At 55.2% G+C, this 12,010-nt stretch overlaps 4 protein-coding genes and 1 non-coding gene across 5 annotated transcripts; 1 reads left to right on the top strand and 4 right to left on the bottom strand.

Moving 5' to 3' along the window:
- Positions 1–74: 74 nt before the first annotated feature.
- Positions 75–416, bottom strand: BGZ61DRAFT_227036 (uncharacterized protein). The gene has a single exon (XM_046238177.1). It carries the CDS (start codon positions 350–352, stop codon positions 110–112), a length of 243 nt encoding a protein of 80 aa, XP_046105675.1. The 5' UTR covers positions 353–416; the 3' UTR covers positions 75–109.
- Positions 417–1,540: 1,124 nt separating this feature from the next.
- Positions 1,541–3,522, top strand: BGZ61DRAFT_350942 (major facilitator superfamily domain-containing protein; the record flags this gene model as incomplete). Its single annotated transcript, XM_046240286.1, has 3 exons — positions 1,541–2,190; positions 2,256–2,669; positions 2,757–3,522. The coding sequence occupies 3 exons, from the start codon at positions 1,541–1,543 to the stop codon at positions 3,520–3,522; spliced, it is 1,830 nt and encodes a 609-aa protein (XP_046105676.1).
- A 389-nt stretch (positions 3,523–3,911) lies between these two features.
- On the bottom strand, positions 3,912–3,995 carry BGZ61DRAFT_t109. The gene has a single exon. It is a non-coding gene; the product is annotated as a tRNA-Lys (tRNA).
- Positions 3,996–4,892: 897 nt separating this feature from the next.
- On the bottom strand, positions 4,893–7,009 carry BGZ61DRAFT_477386 (eukaryotic translation initiation factor eIF2A-domain-containing protein; the record flags this gene model as incomplete). The annotated part of the gene is made up of 2 exons (XM_046248887.1): positions 4,893–6,362; positions 6,422–7,009. The coding sequence occupies 2 exons, from the start codon at positions 7,007–7,009 to the stop codon at positions 4,893–4,895; spliced, it is 2,058 nt and encodes a 685-aa protein (XP_046105677.1).
- A 1,687-nt stretch (positions 7,010–8,696) lies between these two features.
- Positions 8,697–10,497, bottom strand: BGZ61DRAFT_227068 (RPAP1-like protein). The gene has a single exon (XM_046238178.1). It carries the CDS (start codon positions 10,219–10,221, stop codon positions 8,968–8,970), a length of 1,254 nt encoding a protein of 417 aa, XP_046105678.1. The 5' UTR covers positions 10,222–10,497; the 3' UTR covers positions 8,697–8,967.
- Between the last annotated feature and the right edge of the window lie 1,513 nt (positions 10,498–12,010).

Raw genomic sequence — 12,010 nt, forward strand, 5'->3', positions numbered from 1 at the left:
ACTTGCGCATGATTCAAGTACGCCAAGTCAAATGCTAGCAGAGTTCCATGTATGAGTCAGAAGAAATATCTCTTCAGCAGATCTTAAATTCCCACCGTTGTTAGCTCAATCACATTCCAGTGCGCAACAGCACAGAGGGCTCCATTGTTGCTAGCCTCCCTCTGGTCGCGAATTCTTCTTCACGGAAATAGGTCCAGCATGAACATCGGACGCCATCGAGTGAACAACAGCAATGCTCGGCGTGAGACTTCCCGCCTGTAGTAAGTATTTTGGGCTGCATCAACTCAATTGCGATAGGGGTCCTTGGTGGATACTGTTGTTTCATCTGATCCACAGCTTCTGTCGGGATCATGCCGTTTACTCACGCCGTTAACGGAGCGTCTCCGATCCGAGATCAACTCCCAGATAACGGCACGGACGAAAAGAATTCAATACGAGCACGAATCGGGCGTTGATCCGCAATCAATTCACAGCGACCCACCGAACTCATCTTCCCTCCACGACTCATCGTCTTACCTCAGCCCGAGTCATGGAGTGATTTTTGCCCGATACCTGCAGGGCAGCTGATAATCGCGGTTCCGTACTCATGCACACCCTAGATCAGCCTCAAGGTCCCGGCCGAAAACGGATTTCGGCACCGAGTCGGTTGCAGGATCGGCACCTGAGCAATTCTGGACGCTCAAAACACCAAGATAGCCAATCATGATGGTAACATGCGACTAACCGGCCTTTTACCAGGCTAGCGGCGGCAGCGTCCATCCGCCAATGGAGTTGAGCAGGGAACATGCGTATGCAGTGCAACTAGGTCCATGTGAGCAGGCCGTCAGCTGTCTCGAACTGCTAATACGAAGAAAGGAGCAATTGCGTGCACATTGCACCAATTGCTGCCATAGCCGGTCGGCCTCGGCAAGATGCAGTCCCCTCCTCATCTGGCGTCATCGCCATTGCGGCCATACGCGCCCTTGGAAATACCGGGATTCGTTTCCCTGACGAACACCCTGGACTCTGAAAGACTGCAATCTCAGCATCCCATGTTCCCAGGAACAAGAATTTGCCGCCCCTATCCGTTTCGTAGCTTCAGGCCTCGCTAAACGTGGGGCAAAGATTTTTTATGGTGGATGGAACCAGAGATACCCTCCACTCTCACTCCACCAAGGCGTTGATAAAGACTTGGGTGCCTCCACTTTTCAATGCCAAGTGCTCCAGTAATTAATGCCCGATGCTATGTCCGCTAATTGCGTGAGTGACGACTAACGAGTTCGGCATCGGTGCCGCATCGGTCGGCCTAGGGGAGACCAGGGATGTCCAGTGGTGCTGCTAATCTTTTCGCAATGCCCGACTAATCCAGCGCCAAGTTCTTGTCTTATCACTAATCCTGTTCTGATTGTTTCTGCTCTTGAGGTCCTGGATGTCATCGTTTCTGTGTCGTCCTTTGTCTGAAATCCATGGCAACTGATTGCTCGTGGCGTGAATCCCCTATCTGATTCTTTGAGTCTCAGTCGTGAAACCCAACAAGTTGCCAAGCAACACGGACAGCACCATGTCTGGGGATGTTGAGAGGGGGTCAATAGCGACTCGCCCTGAGACCTCGTCTTCCTCTTATTCCTCGACAGACTCGCCGGTCTTGGAGCCCATCAAGACAGCCGACACACAGCGCAGTCGCCGCAGCTTTGCGACACGGCGCTCACACGAATCAGACATCTATGAAGCGCTAGAACATGCGCTCACCCCAGATGTCGAGACGGAGGCTGAGCGCGAGGCCCGCGAACCCATCACATACACCAGGACCGGCACCAGTATAGCGAGCGCGGCCTCCCGACCACCGGACTTTGAGGTCATCTTCGAGGAGGGCGACCCAGAGAATCCCAGGAATTGGCCATTTTGGTACCGCGCCTGGATCACCGTTTCCGTATCGTATTCGACATGGGTCATCGTTCTGTACAGCACCTGCTACACGGCGTCGCTTCCAGGTTTGATTGACGAGTTTGGATCGACCACCACCACAGCCACATTGGGATTGAGCACCTATCTGCTCGGTCTCGCCACGGGAAGTCTTGTCGTTGCTCCAATGAGTGAGCTTTTTGGTCGACGGCCGGTGTATATGATCTGCTTGGTCCTTTGGTGCATTCTCGTCATACCATGTGCCCTCGCGACTTCGCTCACGGAGATTCTTGTTGTGAGATTTGTCGGGTAAGTCGCACTTGCTCCCCTCACCCTAATGTGGAGGACCCCGATTGACAACGTAAACGCTCCAGAGCTCTCTTTGGCGCTGCCATGATATCCAACAGCCCCGGAAGTATCGTCGATATTGCCAACCCGGAGTACCTGGCTCTTGCCATGTCGATGTGGTCGATCGCACCGCTCAACGGACCGTCTTTGGGGCCCATTATTGGAGGATTTGTCTACCAATATCTAGGTTGGCGGTGGGACAACTGGATCGTCTTGATTCTGGGCGGTGTCGGAACTCTCATGATGGCGACCTGCAAGGAGACCTACCACCCAGCGATTCTCAAGAAAAAGGCGGCCCGGCTCCGCAAAGAGATGGATGATCCTCGTTGGTGGTGCCAATATGACCAAAAGGTGTCATCGGTCCATCTCATAAAGATCAACTTGAGCCGTCCTTTTGTTCTCTTTGCGACGGAACCCATCCTGTGGTTTTTGAACATCTGGTATGTTACTTCCTGGAGAAGGCCAGGGATACTCCCACTGTGCCAAACCGCATCCTATCCGATTCTTGATTATTAACTTGGTGACAGGATCTCCGTGATTTACGGTATCCTATACCTCTGCTTCGTCGCATACCCGATCGTCTTTTCGCAGCATCGTGGGTGGAACCCTGGCATGTCGGGTCTTGCGTTTGTTGGCATCGGTGTTGGAACAATGATTGCCATCGTCTCTGAACCTCTCCTTCGAAGGCTCATCAACTCTCAGCCACGAGATCCCGTAACTGGTCGCGTCCAGCCCGAGGCAAATGCACTGGTCATGGCCATCGGATCCGTCCTCACCCCAATCGGCCAGCTTGTCTTCTCGTGGACGTGCCTCCCGAAAACCATCCACTGGGCAATTCCCATTGCTTTTGGCATCCCATTTGGCGCAGGAAACACTCTCAGCTTCATCTATGGTTCCAACTACCTTGCGGGCACATACAACATCTACGCCGCGAGCGCCTTGGCGGGTAATGCCGTTATTCGAAGCATCTTCGGAGCCACGCTTCCCTTGGCTGGACCCAAGATGTATGCGGCGATGACGCCCCAGTGGGCAGGTACCCTCTTGGGTTTGCTTGAAGTCGCCATGATTCCGATTCCATTCATCTTCTGGCGATACGGGGCCAGGATTCGAGCAAAGAGCCCGGCCGTCCGTCAACTGCGCGAGGACCAGGACAGGATTGATGCCAAGAGGGCCAAGCACAAGATGAGGCTTGATAAGAGAAGGGAGAAGGAGGCTGCTAGTGAGAAGACGAATGAAGGGGTTTTGGCAAACCTGGCGGACACATCGGAGCAGGGGAAGACCGCTAGCTCTTAGACACTCAAAGTGTAGCACGCAGGGGACTTCACTGTCATGAGCAAGACGGCTGGAATAGACATGACAGCGTATGAGTCGGCGTACAAAAGTTTAATATTAATATGATACCACTTTGTTACAATCCGGGGTAGAATGTTGAGGAGGGCAAAAAAGGAGCTTTGACATTGAATCGTCTGAGACACGAGTGAGGACAGCAAGCCAATACTTTGCTGAGACTGCCTCAGGTGAATTTCCACGTGAGTACCTATGACGTCGCATCCCAAGCACAGGGACAGAGCACAGGACCCCTCGCACATGCCAGATGGTATAGTCCCCACAACCCGAAAATCGTCGCGAAATGCAAAAAAAGATTTGCTCAATCCCTTTTCTGGGAAGATGTTTATAGGAACAGCCCGATGCGGGGGTCGAACCCGCAACCTTGAGATGTGTGTACTCGTAAGAGTCTCACGCTCTACCGATTGAGCTAACCGGGCCTCGAACCGAGGCTTTGCTTGTTGAGGTTGCAGTTCGTTATTACAACCTAATAAGGTGAGAGTTGTGTGTGTGGGGTCGTTACTCCCACTTTTTCACGCATTTTTTAGTTGTTGGGGTTCTCAATTTGGGATAAGATTAAGTTCGATACACTATCCAGCAATGTTGCTACTTGTAATAATTGTGCAGTTTACAATGTCCATTGTTATTTTATTGTCTGTACGTTAATGAGAAGTATTTCCGATACTGCGATTCTCTCATCATCCTGTTGTACTTGGAACTACGGACGTCAGTTTCATGTCCCTGAAGTACAATTTGACTATATACACACTCCAATAGCACCCAAAGTAGCTACCAGCTCAGCAAATACATATTCAAACACACAAGGGCATTATTCTTAGCTTAATATGGAATACAAGGCGGCCAATGCCTTCCACTCAATGTTGGGCTGAGTATAGGGTAAGAACCGCGGGGAAGTGCCCCTCCCCCTCATTGCCGAAAAGGGATAACCTATTGATCCCTGTTGCTAGCCGAAGAGCAAGCATTCACAAAGATTGGTAACATAGATCCTGAGTTGTGATATTCATTCGTTTGTCTTTTTTCTGTCTACTATTCACCCATGCCACCTAAAGTAGGCGTCTTCAACAGTCCGGGCCTGTTCCATCCAATCGTGACCAGGCCATGATCCTGGCGAGGTATGTGACGCCAGCCTATTCACACCATGTAATTTGTCCAACGAGTACATCTGAAAAGCAGACGCAGCATCGTGTACGCATTTTGATCCTTGTCCCAATCCATTCTCTTCCTAATTCCCAATATGCAACTCCTCCCCGAAGAGAGAACGCCAAAGTGTCACTTTTGATGGGAGCTACATGGAAGCAAGCAGTCAATGTCTGCTATCAGTTCTCCTTCTCCAACTGATCCAGCTCCTTAAGCACGGAAGACTTGGTGTTGATCTTCTTAAGTTGAGTGTCTTCCAGCTTCTCGCCGCCAGCCAGACGCATCTCCAAGTCTTCGATGGCGCGGACCTTCTTCTGGAGGCTGCGGATCTTCTTCGCGTCGGGGTTCTGCGAAGCATCGGCACCAGGGGCATTGGAACCACCCTGCTGAGGGGCAAAGTTGCCGTTGCCATTTCCGTTTCCACGGTGGGTGTTGCTGCGGCTGCGGCCACCGTTGTTTCGGGACTGGCTCCTGTGGTGGATGTTGTTGTTACCACCGGGCCCTCCGCGTCGCTCGGGGCTGCGTCCCTCACTTCCGGAACCAGCTCCAAAGTCTCGGGGAGGAGGCACCAGGCTGGCGCCGCCGTTGGGCTCGCCCTGGGGTCGACCCTCGCCCTGGTTGGTCTTCTTGTTGCGCTTCTTCTTGTTCTTTGCCTTGGACGAGTTTTCATCGCCAATAGGCTCGGCCCCAGGGACAGTCCTGCCACCCGAAGAGGGTGCGTCAGCAAAGTCAGCACCGGGGACGGCGCGGCGCTGACGGCCAAAGCCGTTGGGACCGATGTTGGCGGTCCCGTTGCTCACAAGGTGGGCAGCGCCGCCCTCATCCTCGCGCTTGAAGTGCAGAGGCGTGGCCAGGCCACGAGCGCCAGGAGGACGGTAGGCACCCGCCGGCTTGCTGGGTGTCTTGACCGTGCCCAAGTACGTCGCGGCCGAAGCGTGTGGGGACGGGACGGGGGTGAGCGGGTCACCACCGGCAATCTGGTCCGCGGGCTGCGGGCGCCAAACAACGTGGTACAACTCGACCATATCTTCGTTGTACATGATGCCGCCGCTGACGTGCCACAGCTTAATGCCGTTGTCCACGCGCAGTCGCGGCGAGGTAGTCGCAGTCATGAGATAGCGGCTATCAGGGCTCCACTCGCACACGCTGGGGTTTCCGCTCTCAATGGTGGTGACCTTGCGGAAGTCCTTCTCCAGATCGTAGATGTCGATCTGGCCAGCAAGGTTGCCGAAACCGGCGACCAGAACGAATCGACCAGTCGGGGAGAAGGTGATGGTGTTTCGGGGAGCAAGGGGGAACGTGTGCGTCGCGACGGCCCGGTGGTTGAAGATGGTGGCCTTGGCTGGCATGTAGCCATAAACGACACCAAACTCTTTCGAGTTTGGAGACCACGAGACGTCGTGGATCGGGCCCTCCTTATCCAGGGAGACACGGGCATCGAATGCGCCAGTGGTGCTCAGCAGATACAGCGTGGTCTCGCCATAGTAGCTCTTGCCAGAGCGATCGACCTCGGTTTGGGCAAGGACCAGAAGGCTGGAGCCCTGCTTGTTCCATTTCAGCTGGACCTTGTCGCCCTTGAAGAAGGTCTTCTGGGAGATGGGGCTGTTGAAGAGGGGGACGTTGAACACCTTGACGGCAGCGGGTTGACCCTGTAGGGATTGTGAGCAAGGGATGGACAAAATTGCGACCAGTTGTGAAATTTACTAACCTTGCGTTCAGGAACAAAGACGGCAACCGCATGGTTATGGGTGCCGGGAGCGAGGGCGTAGTTAGAAGCACCCTCAACCCGGAGCTTGTTCCACACCTTGACGAGGTCGTGGCTCTCGTAGAACTGGACCTCGTTGGTGACGAGGCGAGCACAGTACTTCTCGTCGGCGGTGTACTGAAGATTCCACCCACTCTGCTGCTTCTGGACAAACCGAGCCAGCGGCTGCTTGTCAGCAGCATCAACGCCTTCCTCGACGACGCGCCAGACCTTTAGGTTCTTGGTCGCATCGCCAGCCTCGTCCTTGCCTGGGCGCTCCCAGGTGATGACGAAGCTGCCGCGGGGGGAGAAGCCGAGCTCGTAGACGTTGATGAGGGGCAGGGAGAGAATCTCCTGGCCGGTAGAGGCGTCGACGACGCTGACGATCTCGGGGGAGGCCCAGCCGAAGTATCGGCCACAGGGAGAGTAGGCACAGCACCGGAGGTTGCCCTCAGGCTTGGTGAACCCAGCGAGAGGCTCGTAGACGGGCGCGGCGTCAAAGACACCGATGGTCTTCTGGGTTCGGTAGGCAAACTGCAGCGGAGACGCCATGGCTAGTGAAAGTCACAGTATCTCGTGTCTTGCGGGTCTTGTTTGTGGTCGGGGGTCAAATGTTCTCGAGGAGGTCGTTTGCACTTTCTCCTGGTCTTGTCGATGGGCGCGAAGCTCAGGCTCGGTACCCAAGGGCGTGTTTGAGGTTGGCAGGGGCGAGAGGCCTTGGTAGAAAGTGGCCGGTCGGGTCTGCGCAACGATGTCGGCGAGAGTCGCTTGAAAGCTCGAGCGCGCTGTGAGAAGCGGTCGTCCGGTATGGTTGTTGTCGGGCGTTGGAAAAGTCGTCGCTGAGCAACAAGGTGGTGGCGGGCGAGGCGAGCAGCGCAAGCGGAAGCGGAAGCGGAAGCGTGAGGCGGGCAAACGTCAACGTCACGATGGAACGGTTGTCGGAATACGAAGCCTGGACCTGCGGAAGGAGAAAAACAGGGAGAACAGATGACGGGAGAAGGATGAAGAAAGACGGCAAGCACCCAGAGGGGGGAGGGGGAATTGGCGCGGCAGTGCCGTGATGCTGTGGGCTGGAGGGAGAACAAGGAGAGGAGCGTGGCCACGGGGGCGGAGGGTGATGTTTTTTGTCTTTTTTTTTCTTTCACTGGCAACGACCAAAAGCGCACGCGCCACACTTGCACTGTCTGGTATCCCTTCTGTGCACTTCTGTGCACGCCGCAGACTCCCTCCATGACTCAGCCTCGCAAGCGAACACCAAGCGAACGACACAGCGGGAGGTACGTATCAAGGCCAAGTAGCAGCCACGGAAAGCCTCCTGGGGACGCCGTCAGGGACCTCCGGGGACCTTCAGGGACTGTCAGGAGCCTTCACAGTGCCCACAGGCCCAACTGCCAGAGTTTCTAGGGGTCTCCGGCAGCCAATCAGCGCTGTGCCGCCCCCGTGAGTTGCCCGTAGGGCCTCACACAGCGTCCATCCTAATCGATGCCTGATCCCGGGCTATGCCCTTTCAAGCCACAGCTCATGGACCCCGTGGATCTGTGGGGCCTGAGATGGCATTTCAAGAGGCGTGTCCATGCGGCATGACACCGGCTTTGGCAAATCCCAGACGTGACAGACGGTTGACTCTGCTGCACAATGCAATGCGTTGTTCCCAGACATATCGCGTGTCTGCGAAAGAGGAGTGATTCCGATCGGCTTCCGCTCTCGCCGCGGGCTGCAACACGACAGAAGCCAACTCAATCTCGCTATCGGGCCTGAGTGCATGAAAACGTATTTCTCCCCCTCTTTCTGGTGCTGAATCGTATCTGATCTCCCTTGGGACACATGTCAGAGCTGACATGACCGAGAGCGATCAGACTCACAGTGATTTGCGCCCGGCGGATTCCAGCTTATCAGACATCATCTGACCATTGATCTATCCTATTGGACTATCTGCCCGTGTTAACGTGCTGTAGTCTGTTGGCAGCGGCCTCCTAATTCTGTGGGGAAACACTCACTGGTGGAGGGGCTTCTCAGAGCTGAATACCAACTGATTACAGGCTGACTGTGATGCCACCCCACCAGCTCATCCAGCTCACCTAGCTCGTCCGTCCCTCCGTACACGATGCTGGGGACTTTCATTGTGCTCGGATTCAGGTGCCAGTCTGCTACGTGGCACGCTCAACGCCATCCAACGGCCATTGCCATTCCAAGCCCGTTGCAGCTGGGCTACGCCGACTGCAGTAGTTCTGCTTAAACCAGCAGGCGCCACTCGGCTTCTATGGGAATTGTTCATTCATCGTGTCGCTTTTGTGGCTCGCCTCAGTCCCAATCACGCGCTTAATGGTTGTGACTATGGCTCAGCTTCTCGCTCGGTTGTTGCTAGCGTGATGAGCGCCCATGACCAAGGTCGTCAATTAGCAAACCCAGCCGTGACAGTCGGCCTTTTTGTCATAATGTTACAGTCGGTTGTGGATAACAGACAGGGAATCTATCATTATCATTATCCCCCTGCGCGCATGATCGCCTCTTTACCGTCCCTTGAATTTCTCTTTCCAGCCCCCCTTTTCAAACAGCCACAGAGCTTCCGTTGCAAATGCACGACTACCTCTGTGCCCGCCTTCGTTCATGGCGGCCTCTGTTAGACTCTCTAAAACCCGTCCCTTCTTGACCGAACTCCACACACCCATGGCAATGGGATCATCTACAGTCTTGCCCCACTCGCCATGTCCCAGGCGATAGAGGATCCTTCCCAACGTCTGATACGCCATGCATCGCTGGGCCGCCACTGCACTCCGGGCCAGGTGCGCAAGCTCTGCGACGGTGTATCCCGCAGCCTCCGGGGCCTCTCCGTGGTGGTGCAAGCCTTTAGATGACGGGATGGATCGGCTGACCCGTGGAGACAGGAACCGGCCCGAGAAGTCGAATCTCAATGCCGAGATTGTAATCTCAGGGTGTGGATAATACGGGGAGTCCTTATCCGCTGGGCTATCCTTGGTCGGGATCGGTGCCATCCAAGCAAGTTTACTTGGGTCGGCCGGGAGGTTGGGAAAGTATTTTTCGTGAAGGGTAGCTAGGAAGTTTGGATCGGAGGGATCGAGGTCGGGTAGGGATGGTGGCACCGGGAAGTGCGTTGTCTTGGGTAGATCGGTAATCGGGAACAGATCTGGGGGTATCTGAGATGGCGCTTGGTCTTCGTCGTAATTGTCTGCGATCTTCTTGGATGAGGTAGTGCTCTCTTTGGCTGGTTCTGCCGGTTGAGAATCTTGCGCCTCAACCCTCGGGGTATCTGGCTTCGAGGTATCGACAACCTTGATTTCGGGCGGGGGTTGTGATACTTCGGGAACCTCGGAGGGTGGTGGGTCGAACGGAGAAGGGCCAGAGGTTTCTTCAATATTAGCACGTTGGAGCAGCTTCTGGATCAGAGCAGGATTCAAGCCGCTCATGATGTCCTCTTGCGCCTGGGCGATCTCGGCAGGGCTCATGCTGGCGAGCTTCTGACGATTTTCACGGTCGATGCGGTTCCTCTCGACCGCCTCGAACTCCCCCGGCTGAGAAGCATCTTGGACGTTGTTCGCTGCGGCCTGCCTCTGCGGCCTGGGTCGAGCTGCAGGTTCCTCACCGGCCGCTTGCGCGGCGCGCTGCTGCTTGAAGGCCGAAGACCTCCACCGCCGTTTGTGCTGCGGGAATCCGGTTGACGATATGGGGTGGTCGGTGAACTGAACCGGTTTCTTTTCGCCAGCATCGCGCTCCACGATATCTCCGATGAGAAGTGACGGATCCATGGCGGCGTGGTGTTTTCGTCACAGTGACGACGTCTTGATGGCAGAGTCACGGTCTATTTTCAGTGGAGGCGCGGAGAAAATCCAGGGTGGGGCACAGTTCAGCATGACCCCACCTTTTCCAGCGGCCGCGACGGACATATCCGCCCGGCATCGCCTTGCACCCGCCACGTGTAATACGGAGGGCCTCCAAAAGAAGACTCTCGAAGCGAGCAGTTCCGTCGCTAGCAGATATGACGACGCAGCGGCGATGGTTTCTGGGCGAGTGAATACCGAATTGACTAGTCAGCTTCCTATTGTGGGATGGCGGATACGATTTGCATCATTATTCGCCAATGTCGGCCGATGTGAGACGATTAAATGCGGGCTTTGCTTAGGCAATCAATGCTTCTTGGTGGAATGCATTCCTGAAACCTGGCCGCGGGATTTTGTCGGCTTTTCTATGGAAAGGATATGAGAAATGGCAGCGCAGGGGAATCAATGCTGTTTATCCCCCCGCAGAAAACTAAAATGATGGTAATGTAAATGAATTGTGCTCTTGATTCATTGGTTTATCCATTTGAATTCATCCCCTGTTTACTCCCGCGCCTCTTTGCTCCATTCAGGGTCCGTTAAAAGCAATTCCCGGGGCTGAAGCGTCTTGCACCGCCACAGGTTAATTGGGGTGCTGGGTGCATTAGCGCCGATCGATCCCCCTCCTCAACCCGGAGTTCCAGAAACAGAACGCCACAGGGGTTTTCACTGATACGTACCCTGTACTCCGCGTCCAGGGGGTCGGTACAAACAAGACATCCAACAATAGGTCTACAAACCCGCTGTGCTGAAGCAGAGCGAGACAGCCGAATGCCTCTGGTAGTATTTGTTCCACTCTCCCTCAGCGCAATTATTCACGGGGTCTCACAGAGGACCTTTGGTCCCCCCTTGATGGAACTGAGCGGAGTTGAGGTGTCTTGAGTGTTGAGGAGAGTGAGCCTAGCGCGTGTTGGAGTTGGAGTATGGGATTGGTAGATAATTCCGACTTGTTACTGTGGCACTGGTGACATGGGTTTTCACAGTGCAGTAACCCCAACTTGGGCTTTTATCGGAAATCAGATTGGTACCATCTTGTCACAGAATGGGCGGACAGAGTTGCTCATTACCCATTCGCTGAGGGACAAATGCCGACATGTGCTCTGGCCCAGCGCTAGGTCCCCCTGCACGGCAGGGTCAACCAACAAGGGACACCTGACGATCACACAAACGTTGGACGACGGCGCGGGAAACAACACCCGATCGGGGACGTGGATGGGATATCACTTGCGCGAGAACGATTAAAACAACAACATAACAGCGGCCCAACACGGCGACCACTCCATTTAATTTTGCGAGAGACGAAAGCGTGGTGTCTCAATCATGGCAATTGATCACAGCGAGTACGTACAGCCAGCCACAGCCACATGGGAGTTCCCGAAAAAAGACATTGTGGCTGGACCTGGCTTGGCCCTGGCTGCAGCCGCGCTTGTCGGCCCAGCACGCTAGATCCCTGTCGGCATGCCGCGCCTAAGCTTGGTTCAACGTTCACGGAACCAGACGAGGAAGCACAAGGACGCCCAGGGAGGACCGGGGGATTCGCCCCGGGGTGGGTTCCTCTGGCTGACGGCACGCTTGAAGGGGGCCATCACCAGACAGGTACCGAGCCTGGCTCGCGGGCAGCTGGGCCAGAAGCACGCTGGAGGTGGTACGTACCCTTTCTTCTGTTATTCCTGGCCCGCTCCCCACGCTTACCCACTCACCCGCGCTCCGACGCACCCTC

This window comes from Ilyonectria robusta, assembly GCF_021365365.1.
Source record: "Ilyonectria robusta strain PMI_751 chromosome Unknown BGZ61scaffold_8, whole genome shotgun sequence".
Lineage (NCBI taxonomy): Eukaryota > Fungi > Ascomycota > Sordariomycetes > Hypocreales > Nectriaceae > Ilyonectria > Ilyonectria robusta.

What these genes read in the sequence shown, in the direction of transcription:
- BGZ61DRAFT_227036 (XM_046238177.1), bottom strand. Translation starts at nt 352, where the DNA reads ATGATCCCGACAGAAGCTGTGGATCAGATGAAACAACAGTATCCACCA.
- BGZ61DRAFT_227068 (XM_046238178.1), bottom strand. Translation starts at nt 10,221, where the DNA reads ATGGATCCGTCACTTCTCATCGGAGATATCGTGGAGCGCGATGCTGGC.